The sequence below is a fragment of the Scyliorhinus torazame genome, chromosome 12 (assembly GCF_047496885.1).
Source record: "Scyliorhinus torazame isolate Kashiwa2021f chromosome 12, sScyTor2.1, whole genome shotgun sequence".
NCBI lineage: Eukaryota > Metazoa > Chordata > Chondrichthyes > Carcharhiniformes > Scyliorhinidae > Scyliorhinus > Scyliorhinus torazame.
The window spans coordinates 195,734,546-195,753,291 of NC_092718.1; the positions used below are offsets into that span (position 1 = coordinate 195,734,546).

The 18,746-nt window shown below is 44.7% G+C and overlaps 1 protein-coding gene across 10 annotated transcripts in view; it reads right to left on the reverse strand.

The window, feature by feature from the left end:
• The window catches only part of myo18ab (myosin XVIIIA b), a 351,310-nt gene that overhangs the window by 261,015 nt on the left and 71,549 nt on the right, over window positions 1-18,746 (reverse strand). Inside the window, exon 1 of one of the 10 annotated variants that reach the window (XM_072469596.1) lies at window positions 8,194-8,273. The exons of the other annotated variants lie outside the window; for them this stretch is intronic. Coding sequence (XP_072325697.1) covers window positions 8,194-8,214 — 21 coding nt within the window. The 5' untranslated portion in view covers window positions 8,215-8,273. Of the gene's footprint in view, window positions 1-8,193; window positions 8,274-18,746 lie in introns of those variants that run through there. 10 annotated transcript variants of the gene reach the window in all.

Here is an 18,746-nt window from a genome sequence, read left to right on the forward strand (position 1 = left end):
TTCAATTCCCGTATCAGCCTCCCCGAACAGGTGCCGGAATGTGGCGACTAGGGGCTTTTCACAGTAACTTCATTTGAAGCCTACTTGTGACAATAAGCGATTTTCATTTTCATTTCATTTATGGGCACAAACTGTAGGTAATATGGCCAACAACAGTCAATAATCAATTTCACAGACTTTCGAAGGTGGGACATGCTCCCGCTGTCACTGACAGTGAGAGTACAGACCGTGAAAATGACGGTCCTCCCGAGGTTTCGGTTTGTTTTTTTAGTGCCTCCTCATCTTTATCCCAAGAGCCTTTTTTAAACGGGTAAACAAGGTGATTTCGGGTTTTGTGTGGAGCGTGGCCGGGGGGAGGGTCAGTTGGCACTGCCGAACTTTAGCAACTATTACTGGGTGGCAAATATAGCCATGATTAGGAAGTGGGCAGTGGGGTTTTGGGGGGGAGGGGGGGGGGGGGAGCGAGTAGACGGGTAATGACATTGTCTCATTATGACTCCGTGAAGCACCTAGGGCAGGATTCCCCCAGCCCTGGGGGCCGGGCCGGAGAATCCCCGCGACTGGGCCACGCCGTCCCGACGCCGGCGTGCGATGGATAGTGGTACCTCTGCTGTTCTCGTCGGCCCAGTACTCCACAAGCCCGGTGGTAGTGGCGGCCCTGAGAGTCTGGGGGCAGTGGAGGAAGCATATGAGAGTGGAGGGAGCATCGGTCTGGGCTCCAATCGGCAATAAACATCAGTTTGTATCAGGAAGGCTGGATGGGGGGGTTTTGGAGAATGCAGAGAGCAGGGATTGAGATTGGGGAACTATTTATAGATGGGAGCTTCTCCTGTTTGAAGGATTTAGAGGAGAAATTTGAACTACCAGCAGGAAATGGATTCAGATATCTGCAGGTATGGAATTTTTTGCGAAGGCAGATTTCGACCTTTCCGCTCCTACCGCCACAGGCATACAGGACAGGGTAGTTCCCAGAACGGGGGTGGGAGAGGGGAAGATTTTGGATATTTATAAAGAACTCATGGAGTCGGAGGAAACGCAGACAGAGGACCTAAAGCGCAAATGGGAAGACGAGTCAGGTGGGGGGGTGGGAGATAGAGGCAGGTCTTTGGGCGGATGCGTTGAGCAGAGTCAACACGTCCTCATCATGCCAGGCTCAGCCTGATTCAGTTTAAGGTCGCTCACCGGGCACACATGACGGTTTTTGGGATAGAGGACAGGTGTGCGAGATGTGCGGGAAGGCCAGCAAACCATGTCCATATGTTATGGGCATGTCCGAAGCTTAGGGGATTTTGGCAGGGCTTTACAGATGTAATGCCCAAGGTGTTAAAAACAAGGGTGGTGGTGATTTTAGGAGTGTCGGCAGATCCGGGAGTCCAGTGGGTGAGAGAGGTTGACGTCTTAGCCTTTGCCTCCATGGTAGCCCGGAGACGGATACTGTTAGCGTGAAGGGACTCGAAGCCCCTGAATTCAGAGATCTGGCTTAGTGACATGGCTTGGTTTCTCAGACTGGAGAAAATAAAGTTCGCCCCTAGGTCAATGCTAGGGTTCGTCCAGAGATGGCAGCCGTTTGTCGACTCCTTTGGAGAAAACTAGCTGTCAGCAGAGGTTTGGGGGGGTTAGATTATTGTTTAGAAGAGGTGGGACTTGTGAGGGAGGGAGGTGGTCTTTGCACTATGTTTATATTTGTACTGTTAATAATCTGTCAATGTTTTGCAGTATTTTTCATTTTTGCGATGTTATTACATTTTAGGTTAAAGTTGGGCTGCTTCATGCTGTGTATATACGTATTAATATTTTCCTCTAATGATCAATGTCATAGTCACTATAGCAGAATATTTGACCAATTGGCAACTTTTTGTGTTTGATATAATACCTGTACCAGAAGATTAGCATCATTTCTAGATTGTTGTTTCTCAGGTGTTGAAATTTAGATAAACCTTCTCAGGCTCACAAATGCCTAGATGTATGCCTGTTTGTCGACAACAAACAATTAATTTAGTACTTGGAAATCAACTGTAATTTACATATTTTTTAAAACGCTCCTCCATTCAATAAGGTCCTTTGCATCAGTTCTAATTTCTTTATTTTATTTCAAACTAGTATTATTTCATCAAATGTAGTTTAATCCTAGGGATGGGACAAGGAAGTAGAAAATGACAGCCCAAATCTTCCAGTCTCTGATCATTGGGGATTGGACATATACATTGAACATAGAACATTACAGCGCAGTACAGGCCCTTCGGCCCTCGATATTGCGCCAACCTGTGAAACCACTCTAAAGCCCATCTACACTCTTCCCTTATCGTCTATATATCTATCCAATGACCATTTGAATGCCCTTAGTGTTGGCGAGTCCACTACTGTTGCAGGCAGGGCATTCCATGCCCTCACTACTCTCGGAGTAAAGAACCTACCTCTGACATCTGTCTTATATCTATCTCCCCACAACTTAAAGCTATGTCCCCTCATGCTAGACATCACCATCCGAGGAAGAAGGCTCTCACTGTCCACCCTATCCAATCCTCTGATCATCTTGTAAGAGATGCACATCAGCGCTCTGTGGAAGTAATGACGTGCAGACATATATGGGAATTGCCTGGGAAGTTTAAACTTCCAATGGGCAATTCCCCGCTTCCTGGGACCCTGCATGAATGTCTCTGGCTCTGAGCTAGATTCAAGAGACTTCGAACAGATCTGTGGGACTTACCTTGATAGTTATCGAGGAAACATCAGACAGATTAGGATCTGGTATAACACCTTGGTAACTCTACAACTGACCCCTCAATCACCTTCTCCTCACTCCCCAAAAATCTTGACCAGGCCCTCAATCCGACCAGACTACAACAATGCTGGACTACCAAGTCACTCACCCACCTACCCACACACGACCCACACTTATCCATTAAAAGACAGAACTTTTAAATGCTGAACAGAATATGGAAATTTGTGCTGTAAAAATAAAGGGAAGGTGGAGCCTTCTGCGCTCATCTTCTTCACAAGTCTCTAGGTCTTTACTGGATTCCTGCTATGAGCAAGTTCTAGATTGTGGATTGGAAGGCAGACCTTTTTAAAAATATAATCAGGATAGAGCGGAGAACAGAGCTATTCCAGAACTGATCGGAAGACTTATGTCAACATTTATTTTTTGAACTGTAATTTCAATGTCTTTGGCTCGCAATGGAGTTCCCCTTTAACTTTCATACAAGGTTATTTCTCTTTTACAGGGTGCAAATGTCTTTGTAGCACACAATACCCAATCCAATGCAGAATTTCCTCTTTGTTTTGTTGATTTGTGTAATTGATAAGCTTCCTAATGCTCTTTTGTCATAAAACCCTCTAGTTATCAAAAGAAAGATGATTCAATTGATGGGGATATAGAAACGGATCATCCTTTGCTTGTTCCCAATTCAAAGAAATTACACCATTTAAACCACAGAATGACAATTTACTACCTATGTAATTAGCTCTATTCTGTTTTAAACAAATTCTTCCTTTTTGTTCCTGTACAAAATGCATTTGTTTATAGTTATTGCCCTTGTTTTGGATTTATTTACTTTTACTTCGTTGCAATGATTATCCATATTCTCCAAAAGCAGGAATTTGCTCCTCAATTAGATCATTCCTTTTATCTGAAATTTTGAATTCTTCAATTCATCATCTCAAGAAACTGACTGTTGATTTTTTTTCTCGATAACTGTCTCCAAGGAAAACACAACACAATGAAGGCATAAAAGGAAGAACCTATATTTAAACAGCACCTTTGATGTGGAAAACAAGAGTAAGGGGCGGGATTCTCTCATCCCGCGGCAGAGTGTCCACGCCATCGTAAACACCGTCGCGTTTTACGACGGCGTGAACGGGCCGCTGCCAGGAGTGATTTTGGCCCCTACAGGGGGCCAGCACGGCGCTGGAGCTGTTCACGCAGTGGCGCAGGCACCAACGCGCACAGGCGCCGGCGCCAATGCGCACAGGCGCCGGCGCCAATGCGCACAGGCGCCGGCGCCAATGCGCACAGGCGCCGGCGCCAATGCGCACAGGCGCCGGCGCCAATGCGCACAGGCGCCGGCGCCAATGCGCACAGGCGCCGGCGCCAATGCACGCATGCGCAGTGGCCTCCTTCAACGCGCCGGCCCTGATACAACATGGCGCAGGGCTACTGGGGCCGGCACGTAGGAAAGAAGGCCCCCAGCCAGAAAGGCCGGCCCGCCTATCGGTGGGCCCCGATCGCGGGCCAGGCCACATTGGAGGCCACATCGGAGGCGCCCCCCGCCCCCCCAGGTCGGTATCGGTAGGACTGACCACCGCACAATCCTTGTGGAGATGAAGTCCCATCTTCACATTGAAGATTCCCTCCATCATGCTGTGTGGCACTACCACCATGCTCAATGGGATAGATGTCGAACAGATTTAACAACTCTGGACTGGGCATCCATGAAGTGCTTTGGGGCAGCAGCAGAAATGTACTCAACCACAATCTGTAACCTCATGGTCTGGTGAATGCCCCATTCTACCATGCCACCAATCAGAGGATCAACTCTGGTTCAATGAAGAGTATAGAAGGGCATACCAGTCATACCTAAAAATGAGGTGTCAATTTGGATAAGCTGCAACACAGGACTTACATGTGTGCCAAACAGCATAAGCAGCAAGCAGAGGTGGACTTTCAATGAAACAGACAGTACTACAGCACGAGGTCCCAGCCAATGGGGAAGGCCCTATATGGAGAAGTGACTGTTGTATTCGGAACATCAATCAGTGCCTTGGTAGCTCTAAATTTCCTGGTAGGCTCATTAAGCCTATCAGAACAACACTGAGGTCTGATTGGTGGCCTCCCCTTTAGAGCAGGAAAACCATTTGCCAGACGTTGAGAGATGGTGGAGACCATCAATTCAGGAGGATCTTCTGAATTGGTGTGAAGTTTCTGAACTTTCATTGAGTAAAGGTGCAAAGCAGCAGCCAGGTTTCTGTCATTCAGTATGGTGGGCAGCATGAGACAAAAGTGAAGTTATCAACCTAACATCGGGGTGCAAGCCTGCAAAGCCTTAAGCGAGGTAAGGAAGACTTTATTGCAGTGTTAATGTAAGCCTATTTGTGACACTAATAAAGATTGTAATTACTATTGGGTGCTGCCCAACGGCTGACAAGGGGAGCAGCAGAGTGATTCTCAATCTCCAGGCCACGGCTGAGGAGGGTGAGCAACCAACCAGCCAAAAAAGAACAGAGGCCATCAGGCCAGATAGCCAGCAGCAATGCAGACAGCCAGAAGCGCATGCAGTGGTCGAGGGTAAAAGCTCAAGGTCTGGCCACCTGAGCGAGGCTCGAGGCCTGGCCATCCGAGCGAGAGCTAAGAGATGAGCAGAGCAGTAATTGGGAGGTGTGAAGAAGGCTAGGCAAGCACCAACGTTGTGTCTCGGAGTATAAGGAAGCAGTAGCTAGCGAGAGAGGGGCGACTCACCAGAGCCAGAGGCTAGCCAGGCAGATCTGAGTGAGAGGGCCTGGCTGGGCAGTAATCAGACCAGGAGCGAGGATGAGAGAGAGAGCAGAACCCAAGCCAGATCACCAGCAGGCAGCCCAGAAGCACGAGCAGTCAAAAAGGCTCGAGGTACGGCCACCCAAGCGAGAGCAGAAAGCTAAGCAGTGCAGCAGTCGGGTCATGCAATGGCCAGGCAATTACATTTTTCAATTAGTACAGGCTTGTTGTTATGATAAGTTAAAGAGCACTACAGCAGTCTGTCAAGCATTGATTTTGGGTTTCTGTGCCTTGGATTGTGTGAGCTGAGAGTGTGAGGGATCAGGAAGGCATTGATGCCATTTGGGAGCGGGCTCTAAATCATTGTGAACGGGCTGCCATGTCACCGGGGGCGGGGTGTGACTTGGGGCCCCCACAGAGAGGGAGAGAGCAGGGCCCTCAAAAGGTGTACATTCACTCTGGCAGCAAGCAATCGACAGAGGTAAGTGACCCCAGAACAAACAGATCAGATCTAAGCTCTACTGTCCTGACACATATGTGAATGGTGCTGGGGAATTAAAAAACTCACTGGAGGAGGAGGCTCCATAAGTTCATTGGGGAGCCAGCACAGCAGCAGAAAAGACACGGTTGAAGCATTTGCAACAATCTTCAGTCAGAAGTGCTGAGTGGATCATTTATCTTGGCCTCCTCTGGAGGTCCCCAGCATCACAAATACCAGTCTTCAGCCAATTCGATTCACTCCACGTGATATCAAGAAACTGTTGGATATTGCAATAGCTATGGGCCCTGACAACATTTCAGCAATGGTACTGAAGACAACCTGCCGTGCCACTAGCCAAGCTATTCCAATACAGGTACAACACTGGCATCAACCCAGAAATTTGGAAAATTGCCCAGATATATCCTGTACACAAAAAGCAGAACAAATCCAACCTGGTCAATGACAGCCCATAAGCCTATTCTTGGTTGTCAGTAATGGAAGAGGTACTCAACAGCAGCACTTGATTAGCAATAACCTGCTCACTGATACTCCGTTTGGGTTCTGCCAGGGCCACTCGACTCCTGACCTCAGTAAAGCCTTGGCTCAAAAATGGACAAATAGCTCAATTGAAGAGCTGGGGGCGAGAGTGACTGCTCTGGACACCAAGGCAGCTTTTGACTAAGCGTGAAGTCAAGGAGACTGAGCAAAGCTGGAGTCAGTGGGAATCAGGGGAATCTCTCTGCTGGCTGGAGATTTACCTAGCACAAAGGTAGATGGTTGTGGTTGTTGGAGGTCAATCATCTCAATTTTCAAGAGTTCCTCACAGCAGTGTCCTCGGCCCAACCATTTTCAGCTGCTTCCATCATAAGGTCAGAAGTGGGAAGGTTTGTTGATTATTGCACAATGTTCAGCACCATTCATGACCCTTCAAACACTGAAGTCCAAATGCAGCAAGGCCTGGGCATTATCCAGGCTTGGACTGACAAGTGGCAAGTAAGCCATATCACACAAGTGCCAGGCAATGACCATCTTCAATAAAAGAGAATCTAACCATCGGCCACTGACATTCAATGGCATTGCCATCACCCCCAACATCCTGAATATTACCCACTAACCAGAAAATGAACTGGACTAGCCATGTAAATACCTTGGTTACAAGAGCAGGTTAGAAGCTAGTATTCCTGCGGTGACTAACTCACCACCTGACTCCCCAAAGCCTGTTGACCACCTACAAGGCACAAGTCAGGGTTGTGATAGAATACTCTCCATTTGCCTGGATGAGTGCAGCTGCAACAACACTTGGGGAGCTAGATACCATACAGGACAAAGTAGCCCACTTGATTGGCACACCATCCACAAGCATTCACTCCCTCCACCTGCAACGCAAAGTGGGAGTAGTATGTATCATCTGCAAGATTGAATTGACAAAGTCTCATTAAACAGCATCTTCCAAACTCACAGTCAATATCATCTAGAAGGACAAAGGCAGCAGACACCAGGGATCACCACCACCTGGATATTCCTGTCCAAGCCACTCACCATCATGACTTGGAAATATGCCACACCATTCCTTCATTGTCACTGGGTTAAAATGCTGGATCTTCCTTCCTAACAGTACCAAAGGTGTACAAAGACACATGTACTGCAGCAGTTCAAGAAGGTGACTCAACATCACCTTCTCAAGAGCAGTTAGAGATAGGCAATAAGTGCTGGCCTAGCCTGTGACACGCACATCTCAAGAACAAATTTAAAAAATGAAACTTATGCACTGTCTAACAATTAACAAGGGTTCAAAAACAGCATAAAATACTTTGTAAACATTACCAATTTTAATAGTCAATGAGGGCATATTAGAAATTAAATTTATAATGTATAAGTATTCTCCTTCATTAGACATAGTTTAAATTATGTACAAAGCTTTGAAATGGTATATATGCATTTGTTCTTTGTTTTGGTCCAAGTAACTCTTAAATGTAGAAGCAATTTACATATGGCAATATTAATAAATAGAAAAATATTATAATGAAGGCAAACTCACAAAATCATTTTGAACAAAGTGATTCAGCAATAGAACCAGACATGCCTGCGCCACTTTATGTTCCCACTAAAAATAGTCACAGGCACCAACTTTGGCCTAAACAAGGCAACACTCTAACTTATAGATAAGAAAGATTGGTATTAATTGGCTACATTATCCAACAACACAGGAAGCAAAAAATGAAATTCACTAAGTTACAAATACCTTCTTTCTATCTTCCTGCATCTAGCTTTAAAAATAAAACTCGAGCCGCCAACTACAAACTCTCCCAACAGAGCAGTTTTGAAGAACTACCCCAGCTACTGATGCACGCTTCCGTTCAGAGTGAAGGAGAAATGTGATAGGTTGTCAAAGTGTCATTTCACTGACACTGCAACCAGACAGCTGGGAAGTTACAGGCCTTCTAAAAATAACAAAAGAATGTATGCTCAGTTCCAACAGTTGGTGTTTCACTGTAATTTTCTTTGACTTTAATCGTCCCTTATGAAGTCATTAAAAACAGCAGCGTATAGAAAACATTACACTAAGAAATGTTGTTGTCTGGTTACCTACATGTCATATTTCTGGTGCTCTTATTCCTTTTCAGAAAAAACGACACCTTGGTAAACTTTGACAATATTTCCATTCAGAGGAAAAACAAACGCCCCCTCCCCACCCTTTTCCTGTTCAGAACTAATTTGCAACATATGTTTGTTACAGATATAGCTGTTTAACCCTTTAAGGCTCTCCATTACTTTTTTCCACACTTTGCAACACAAACAAGATTAAAGTAGCAGTTAAAAGCTCTAAATGAAATGAAATTATAGGGATTAAAATGCATCATCAGTTGCAATTACTAAAAATACTAATATCTCAGTGTAAGATGGCTAATGCATGATTTTAGAGTGGCAGGCGCGTTGTGTCACATCATGCATTATTTGGCTTCTATGGGAAAGTTAGTCCTACATTTGTTGGTTTGCCCCATTATAGCCACAGTCATACTGCACTGGAGTGTCAATTTGCCGAAGTTTTGGAGCAGAGCTTGGACCCAAAAACTCCAGAGTAGAGCTGAGTGTTATCACTGAGTAAAGACTGGCACTTTATGATGAACAGCAAGATTTATTCAAGATACACCAGTTGGAGCCAAACAATTTATATTTAGCAGTTTTGGAGGGATTAGTTATGTGATCTAGTATTACTGTGGAAAAAACCTTGGGCGGGATTCTCTGACCCCCCCCGCCGGGGCGGAGAATCGGCAGGGGCCGCATGAATCTCGTCCCCACCGGCTGCCTAATTCTCCGTGCCGGGGATTTGGCGGGGGCGGGAATCGCGCCGCGCCGGTCAACGGCCGCTGGCAGGGGCCCCCCTGGCGATTCTCCGGCCCATGATGGGCCGAGTGGCTGCCCGTTTTAGGCCGGTGCCACCGTCGTAAATTACAACAGGTACTTACCGGCGGGACCTGGCTGCGCGGGCGGCCTCTGGGGTCCTCAGGGGGGTGTGGAGGGATCTGGCCCCAGGAGGTGCCCCCATGGTGGCCTGGCCCACGATCAGGGCGCACGGATCCGGGGGCGGGCCTGTGCTATGGGGGCACTCTATTCCTCCGCATCGGCTGCTGTGGTCCTCCGCGGTGGCTGATGCGGAGATGAAGCCTCCCTGTGCATGTCCTGGGATGACGGCAGCACACGCTGGCGCTCCCACGCATGCGGCAACTTGCGCCGGCCGGCGGAGGCCCTTCGGCGCCAGTTTGCATGGCGCCAAGCCCCTTCCATGCCGGCCGGCACAGCGCAAACCACTTTGGCGCCGCCTTAGCCCCTGAAAGTGTGGAGGATTACGCACCTTCGGGGCGGCCCGACACCGGAGTGATTCACGCCACTCCTTCGCGCCGGAGTTGCCCACCCCGCAGAATCCCACCCCTTAAGTTTAGCAACAGGTTTAGCAGAACTGAAGGCTGGGAATGACTTACGTAGAAAAGAGGATGAGGTCCTGAAAGCAGACTTCAGGGGGCTAGGAAAGAGATTGAAAAACAGGACCTTAAAAGCAGTAAATCTCAGGTTTGCTCCCAGTTCCCCATGCAAGCGTGTATAAAAAAAGGTGAGGATGTAGCATTATTGGTTAAAGAAACAATTACAGTTGTAAGGAAGGATGATGTACTAAATGCAGCCAAATAAATTAAGCTTAGAAATAGAAAAGGGGCAGCTACATTGCCAGGACTTTACTCTTGACCCCCAAATAGTGGAAGGGAGTTAGAAGAGCCAATATGTAGAAAGATTTCCGAGTGCAAAAACAATAGGGCAGTAATCTTTAGGGACTTCAACTACCCTAATATCAATTGGGATATGAACAGTGTGAAGGACAGAGGGTGCACAATTTTGAACTGCACTGGAGAGCTTTTTTAGCAAGCATGTAACAAGCCCAAGAGAGGGGGTGTCATTCTAGATTTAGCCTTAGGAAATGAAACTGAGCAAGTGGATAAAGTAGCAGTGGGGACCATTTTGGAGATTGTGATAATAATGTAGTTAGATTTAGAATCATTATGGCAAAGGACAAAGATAGAACAGGAGTAAAAGTTCTAAATTGGGAGAAGACAAATTTTGCAAAGCTGAAGAGATAAGCTGGCAAGAGTGGACAGGACACAGCTATTAAAAGAAAAAAAAACTGTTAAATCAGAGATGAAATTCTGTGGCTAAGTGTAGACATGTCCACACAAAAGAAAGTATTTGCACCACTAAATCTAAAGCCCCCTGGTTATCCAGAAGCATTTAAGCCAACAGAACAATAAAGCTTACAACAATCACAAAATACTAAATTCAGTAGAAAACCCAGAACATAGGAAGTATAAGGGTGGATAAAAAATGGAAATTAGGAAAGCAAAGAGGGGAGATGAAAAAATATTGGCAGGTAAAGTCAAAGAAAGTACTAAGATATTTTACAAATACATTAAGAGCAAGAGAATAACAAAGAAAGGATCGGACCTATCAGAGATGTGCATCTTAACTTGTGGGTTGATTCAGAAAACATGGGCAGGGTTCTCAAAGAGTATTTGCCTGTCTTCACTAAAGAGAGGAATGGTGCAGACATTCTAGTAGGAGTGTAAAATATCAGATCCAATAAGCACAGTGAGAGGGGAAGTTCTGGAGAGACTGGCTAATTTATCAGGGCCAGATGGATTATATCGCAAGCTGTTGAAGGGAGGAAATAGTGGATGCTCTGAGGATCATTTTCCAATCCTCGCTTGATAAAGATGCGGTACCAGGGGATTGTCTGTGAACATTGTACCGTTATTTTAAAAGGGTGCAAGTGATAGGGCAGAAAACTATAGGCCAGTCATTCAGAATTCACCAGTGGGCAAATTATTGGAAATGATTCTGAGAGCCAGGATAAACTGTCAATTAGAAAGGCACGGATTGATCAGGGATAATCAGCATGGTTCTGTTAGAGGACGATTCTTAATAGAATTTTTTGAGGAAGTAGCAAGGAGGATTGATGAGGGTAGTGCAGTGGATATTATTTACGTGGACGTCAGTAAGGCATTTGACAAGATCCCACATGACTGGTCAGAAACGGGAGATCTCCTGGGATACAGGAGAAGGTGGCAGGTTGGATCCAAAAGTGGCTCAGTGACAAGTGTGGGGATTGTGGGAAATGGTAATACAATATATTTTATATTTTGTCATAGTAATGTTACTAAAAGCCCTGGGTAAAACTACATACAGGCAATATGTCTACTAAAGCTGTGAATAAGGGGCCGTTAAGGTGAGGTAATCATTGATTTTAACCATTTACTTGTTTATATATAGATGGCTAATAGAATATTGTTTGTGTTTAGGAAGTTCCCTGGGTGTGAATAATTTATGAGGCATTGCGAATAGTCCTAGCTAAGCAGGTCATGGAACATCTTAGTGGATATGCTTAATATGCCTAATGCTTGGGATGCAAATTAATTAATGGAAGGAGCCATATCTGTCTGTAGTTTTATTATAATAATCTTTATTGTCACAAGTAGGCTTACAGTAACACTGCAATGAAGTTACTGTGAAAAGCCCCTAGTCGCCACATTCTGGCGCCTGTTTGTGTTCACTGATGGAGAATTCAGAATGTCCAAATTACCGAACAGCAGGTCTTTCGGGACTTGTGGGAGGAAACCCATGCTGAAACGGGGAGAACGTGCAGACTCCACACAGACAGTGACCCAAGTTGGGAACTGAACCTGCAACCTTGGAGCTAGGAAGCAACAGTGCTACCCACTGTGCGACCGTGATGCCAAAGTCTGATATAAGATTTTAAAGTTGAACAGCAGTTCACCATAGGATTCAAGACTGACGAGAACAATTTTCTGGTTGCTCCTGAAAAGGATGTCCGTCACATTTTGCACAGAAAAGCAAGTAACCTTGATTGTTAACTTTATTTAGAAGTAGCATTTGAACTGTATTGGGTTGCTTAATTGGACTATATAGTGACAGGTGTAGGCAATGAGTTAAAGTACTTTTTCCCTTTTATTTAAGAACCTTTTAAACTGTTAATTGGAAAGCTTTTCTATGTTGCTAATGTGATTGACTGTGTTTAAATTAAAGGTTGTTTGAACATAAAAGATACCTATTGGTCAGTGTTCTCAGTCCTGTGGTTTAGTGGTCTTCCCTCACAGTCTTACAAATTGCCAATTGTTGGGACTTTTAGATGAGAGTCCTAACACAGGAAACCAATAGTAATGGTTGATGGATATTTTTGCAAATAGAGAAGTTTCCAGTGGTATTCCACGGGGCTCAGCGTTGGGGCCCTTGCTGTTTGTTGTATATAAGAATAAATTAGACCTAAATGTGGGTGACATGATTGGGAAATTTGCAGATGACACAAAAACTGGCCATATAGTCGATAGTGAAAAGGATAGCTGTTGACTCCAGAATGATATCAGTGGCTTGGTTGATTGGGCAGGAAAGTGGCAAATGGAATTCAATCTGGAAAAGTGGGAGGTAATGCATTTGGGGAGGGCTAACAAAGCAAGAGCATACTCAATAAATGTGAAGATATGGAGAGGCATTTAGGAAGGAGAGACTTTGGAATGTATGTCCCCGGGTCCTTGAAAGTGGAAGACTGGTGGAAAAGGTGGCCAAGAAAGCATATAGAATGCTTTCCTTTACTAAGTGATGAATTAAATACAAAAGCAGGGGTGTAATGATGGAACTGTGTAAATGATGGTTAGGCCACAGCTGGAATTTTGTGTGCAATTCTGGTCACCACATTACAGGAAGGATATAGTTGCTCTGGAGAGTGCAGAGGAGATTTACAAGAATGTTGCCATGGCTTGAAAATCTCAACTATGAGGAGAGATTGGATAAGCTAGGGTTGTTTTCCCTAGAACAAAGGAAGCTAAGGGATGATGTAATTCAAATGTACAAAATTATGAGGGCCTAGATAAGGGAGAGAACAAAGACTTGTTTCCCTGAGCGAAGGGTTAATTATGTTTGTGGTCGAGGCCAAAATGTTCAACTCATTTAAAAGATACCTGGTTCTACATCTGAGGTGCTGCAAGCTGTAATAATAATAATAATAATTAATAGCTTATTGTCACAAGTAGGCTTCAATGAAGTTACTGTGAAAAGCCCCTAGTCGCAACATTCCGGCTCCTGTTCGGGCAGGCCGGTACGGGAATTGGACCCCGCGGCTGGCATTGTTCTGCATTACAAGTCAGCTGTTTAGCCCACTGTGTTAAACCAGCCCCTATAGCCTATAAGGCTATAAACCAGGTGCTGGAAAGTGGGATTAAAATGAGCGGCTAGTTCCTTTTTCTCTTTTTTGGCTGGCGTAGACAGGATGGGCTGAATGGCCTCTTTCTGCACCTTTCAAGTTCTATGGTTCAGTAGAATGCCAGGTTTGGCTCTCTGCTAATATTCCACTTTCAGCCAGCGGTTCTGCAAAGCCATGATTTAAAAATGGTGATATGATGCAATCTTTTGGGAGACTATTTGGGCTGAATGGCTTGTTTCTGTACTACAGACTTGAGAAAAGTAGAGCTTTGTTCTACACAATTCTCAGCTGTTTAGGAGAGTCCTGCGAGGGAAGTCAGGACACACTGAATTATAGAGAAAAGGTAGCCCAAGAACCCAAGTCAGGTGAGCAGGTACAAAGCAACTGTCCCAGTAGGGCACAGGGATTTGTCCCAAAAGGAAGTCTCAGGCAGCATGGTGGCACTGGCTAGCACTGCTGCCTCACGGCACCGAGGACCCGGGTTCATCACTGTCCATGTGGAGTTTGCACATTCTCCCGTGTCTGCGTGGGTCTCACCCCCACAAACCAAACATGTGCAAGGTAGGTAGACTCACCACGCTAAATTGCCTTTCAATTAGGAAAAAAGAATTGGGTACTAATTTATTTTTTAAATGGAAGTCTCAGGTAAGGCATTACGACAGGGAACAGAAACAGGTCCCAGTGGAGTTCAGTTAAGAGAGGAACAGTGGAAAAGGCATGGGGAACAGTCTTTAGATAAAACGGGCCGTTGGGGCAAAGGTACGTCGTTCGAGCATTAGTGTTTTGTGCCTGTAATTTGAATATATATATTCATATTTACAGTCCATGTCAGAAATCTTGACTTTATTTATGTGTGCACTCGTTCTGACGGGGATGGGAGTAGAATAATCCGCCTCCCAAGTTTTCCATTGGGGGGGGGGGGGGGGGGAAAAGGTCTGTGTGCCCCACCCATTAATAGCCTCTCCTTCCCCATCTCTCATCTGCTGCACGTGAGATCCCTTCTGTCCCAGCAGTGCTCTCCCCACCCCACCCCCCTTCCGATTTGAACCCTCCCCCTCTCTGCGCTTCCCCCTTCCTATTTGCAAACCCCCCCCCCCCCCTGATTAGGGCGTGTGCTCAGGAATCCAGCAAAACTGAACTTGTGGATGAGTTGGTGTTTCAGTGTCCTTGGGAATCCGGGTGAACAGAGGGCACGATTCCTGCTGCATTGCGCTGGACGCGAATCCGAGCGAGCCTGTTAGAATCCAGGAGAGGCCAAAATCAGAAACTGCGCCGGGCACTAATAAAATACCAGCTGCAACCAGCTTTCAGAATGCCGGCCATTCCGCGCATGCATGCTCCTTCAGCAGTGTGCAGGTCCGGAGCCCAGGAGCGCAGAACGCCTCCTCCTGACATTGGCGCACGGATCCAGCAGTATTTTCTTCCGCAGGCCCATAGCACAATGGCGCAGAGCACCTCCTCCTGATATCAATACTGCAAGAATTGTAGACATCACATCTCCAGGTATTTAACTCAGTAAGCCTACCTGTTGTTTTATGGCGCTTGCCTTCTGAGTCAATAGGGCCCCACCATTTTAAGTGTGATAGATTCCAAGCTTGCTTTCATTAAGTTGGCCTCATTTTCTATAGTAATTCCTAAAACTCATGAACAAGATATTTACAACAAACGGCTCAGAGTCACTGTAATACTAGTACCTTTGCCACTGGAACATTCATTTTGAAACCCAGGGTGGCGATCCACAGGTTTTTTTTCCGCAGGCCAAGAGCTCAGTGGGACAGAGCGCCTCCTCCTGACGTCAGCGCACTGACCCAGGAGCAGTGTTTTTTTTTTATAAATCACTGGACTCTTCCTGCCTGGAGCGGTGGCAGAGAACAGGTCACGTGCCATGTACACTGACGTCAAGTGTTCTGGGCGCGAGAGAGATTCCTCCATTTTGTAGCTCCGGGGCATCTGGTGAACAACCCATGATGAAGCTGAAAACAGGAACAAAGCAGCATAAAGATGATTACTTTCGGTGTGGGTTTATTAATTGTGGTGTGGGTTTATTAGTTGTGCCATTGTAAATCAGGATTAAAAGCTCCTGTGTGTTATACACAGGAAAGCACCAGGGAATGAAAGTTTAAAGCCCTAAAAAGCTTCAAAACCATTTGAAGACTAAGCATGGTGAGTTAGAGGACAAACCTCTTGATTTTTTTTTCAATGGATGCAGTGCAGCTGAAGTCATTATCAGAAATGTAACATTGAATAACAAAGCAGAGCGATCCCGAGGACCAAGCAAGCTCACTTTCACATTAAAGTTAAGTGAAAATAGTGGGTTGTAAAGTTCGGGTGGCGTGGGTCCCGAAGAATGGCCGGTTGGTAAAAATGAGTCCCGGGCAAAAATTTGAAAAACACTGCACTAGACTACAGATTTGTGGGCAAAAGGGTGTAGGAGTGTGAGGGCTGATATCGGAGGGAAAGTCAGAGTGGAAGAAGCTCAAATAGGCTTCGTGGAGCTCAGGGGAGCATTCCTCTATTACCCAATCCCACAAAAATTAGGATAAGCTTACCTTTGGAATCCACATCGGCAGGCCGCACTGTGAATGATCAGAATGTGTATACCGCACCAACACCAGCCAGTTCAGCCAAAATAGAAATTAAAAGGTCCAATATATATCATAGGTTCCCAAATACCATTTTAAGTATTTGAGAAAGAAATAGAAGTACATACACCAGTGTAGACCAATTTAGCCAAATGGCCTGTTTCTGTGGCTGCAAATATGATGTAATCCTGTGTTGTAGTGTTATGATTACTTAGAACTCCAAAACATAATCCACCAGTGATGGATCTAAATGCTGGGGGTGGGGGTCCCCCTAGCGGGAGAGTCAGGAGCTCAAGATGAAGTCAGCAATTTAAGTCCAAGTTGAGGAAAAAAATCTTCATTCAGAGATTGTGAATCTTTGATATTCTCTGTCCTATAGGGCTATAGTAAATGCTAGATGCTCAAGTGTGATGAATGCAAGAAATTGTTTTATATTATATTTGTTGCAGCGATATTATTAAAAAGATGGGTTTAAAATGCATACAGCCAGTATATCTGCTAAAGCTGTGATTAAGGTGTCATAAAAGTGAGATAATCCTCGATTTTGCAGGGGGAGTGTCCTGCTGATAGATTTGAGAAGTTTTACTTTTGCACAGATAGATGGCTAATGGAATATTGTTTTGGTTTGGAGGACTCTGGGTACAGATGATGCAACTAAGGGAAGGAGCCAGGTCTGTCTGTAGTTTCAGTTTGCCACAGGATTTTAGTTTGACCAGTGTCTTTTGTTTTCTCCTAAAAGCTTTTCTGAGGTTCTCTTCAAGGACTGCACAGAGAAAAGTACAACCTGGCTGTTAACTTTATTGATAAGTGGTAATTGAACAATACTGGTTTGCTTAATTGGAATATTTAGTGGCAGATTTGGGAAGTGAGTTGAACTGTTAACGGTAAGGTTTCTTTTGTTTCAATTGCGATTAATTATGTTTAAATTAAACTTACTGGTCAGTGTTATCACTCCTGTGGTGCAGTCACATTTCCTCAGTTTACAAATTGTAAACAGTTGGGTTTTCATCCGGGATCCTAACATCAGGCACTGAGCAAATTCAACATTGAAACAGATAGATTTTTAGACATAAAAGAAATCAAGGAATATGATGGAAAGGTGGAGTGGAGATAGATCAGCCATGGATTATTGACCTGGATTCTGTGGTAGCAATAACAGCAAAACCGACAAGATTTACTATCTTTACTCCACTGAAACAGACAGCAACCTTTGAAGTCTGCACTTGCAGAGAATAACACAGAAATCCAAAGTAACTGTTAGTGATCATACATTTCCCCACAGGGTATGCTGTTAAGTATCTGCAGAATCAAATGCCGAATTAAATGGAATTTTCAAGAACTTCTATTCTTATGTTGTTAGGTCTCACGGCAATAACCCTCAAAAGAGTTGCACCTTGTTGAATGAGACATGGCTGGGTTTTCTTAATAGGATGCAAACGTCATAATTATTTCTGAACACTGTGATTGATCTAGAAAAGCGAATGAAATATTTGAGAAATGTCAAAAACTCCATATATTTTTAGAACAATCCATTCATATGTTTGCGAAAAGTTTGCCCATTCTTTTTTTAGTTAACTTAATCCAATCATAAACATTTTCAAAGAGCAAAATAAATTAAAAGTGTTTTAAACTGTAGGCTTGCTATTTGTGAACGCTTCAACCTGATGGGCTCTTTACTTGCTTGCTGGCATAATTGTTGTTACATGCCAAGACATCCATTGACTTGGTGCCAGATTTAAACTGCTATTGAGAAATACACGCCATAACAGGTTGCTAGAGCTTCGTTGGCAGATTTCTCCAAGTCGGTGATAAACACTTTTGTTTCTGGGTCAGTAAATAACAAAGCAGGCTTGAGGCATTGACTCCAGCTCCTATTTCTGATGTTCTTAAATAGGCCTATTACCCAACTCAGAAGCACTCCAGACAAGCAGTGGTGGATTCAGCAGCACATAGCACAGTCACAGCACCAACTAGTTATTGCCTAACTCTAGAGGGCACTACTGCCCTATTTGCGTTTGACACATACTGGACACTGAAAATTCAATATATTGACTCAACTGCCCTCAATAGTGGCCTAATAAGAGACTCAGCTGTATCATGGCATTCCAGTGTTAGGTATGGCATCCTGCGTCTACTGCTCTATAAACCAGAGACAGTGTTTGAAAAAAATTATCTTACCCATATGCAGTACCAATGTAAATAACTAGGAAAACTACATTTTGGAAAAGGAACAAAGTTGTTTACAAGTTAAGTTGTATTTCTGTGGAATTCTAAAAAGAAAGACCTTGCATTCATACAGCACCTTTGAAGGTTCAGGCTATCACAAATCACAAAATGCTTTACAGCCAATTCAGTGCTTTTGGAGTGTAGTCACCACCGTAATTCAAGAAGCACAACAGCCAATTTGTACACAGCAAATAACAATGAGATAATTACCAGATAATCTGATTTAGT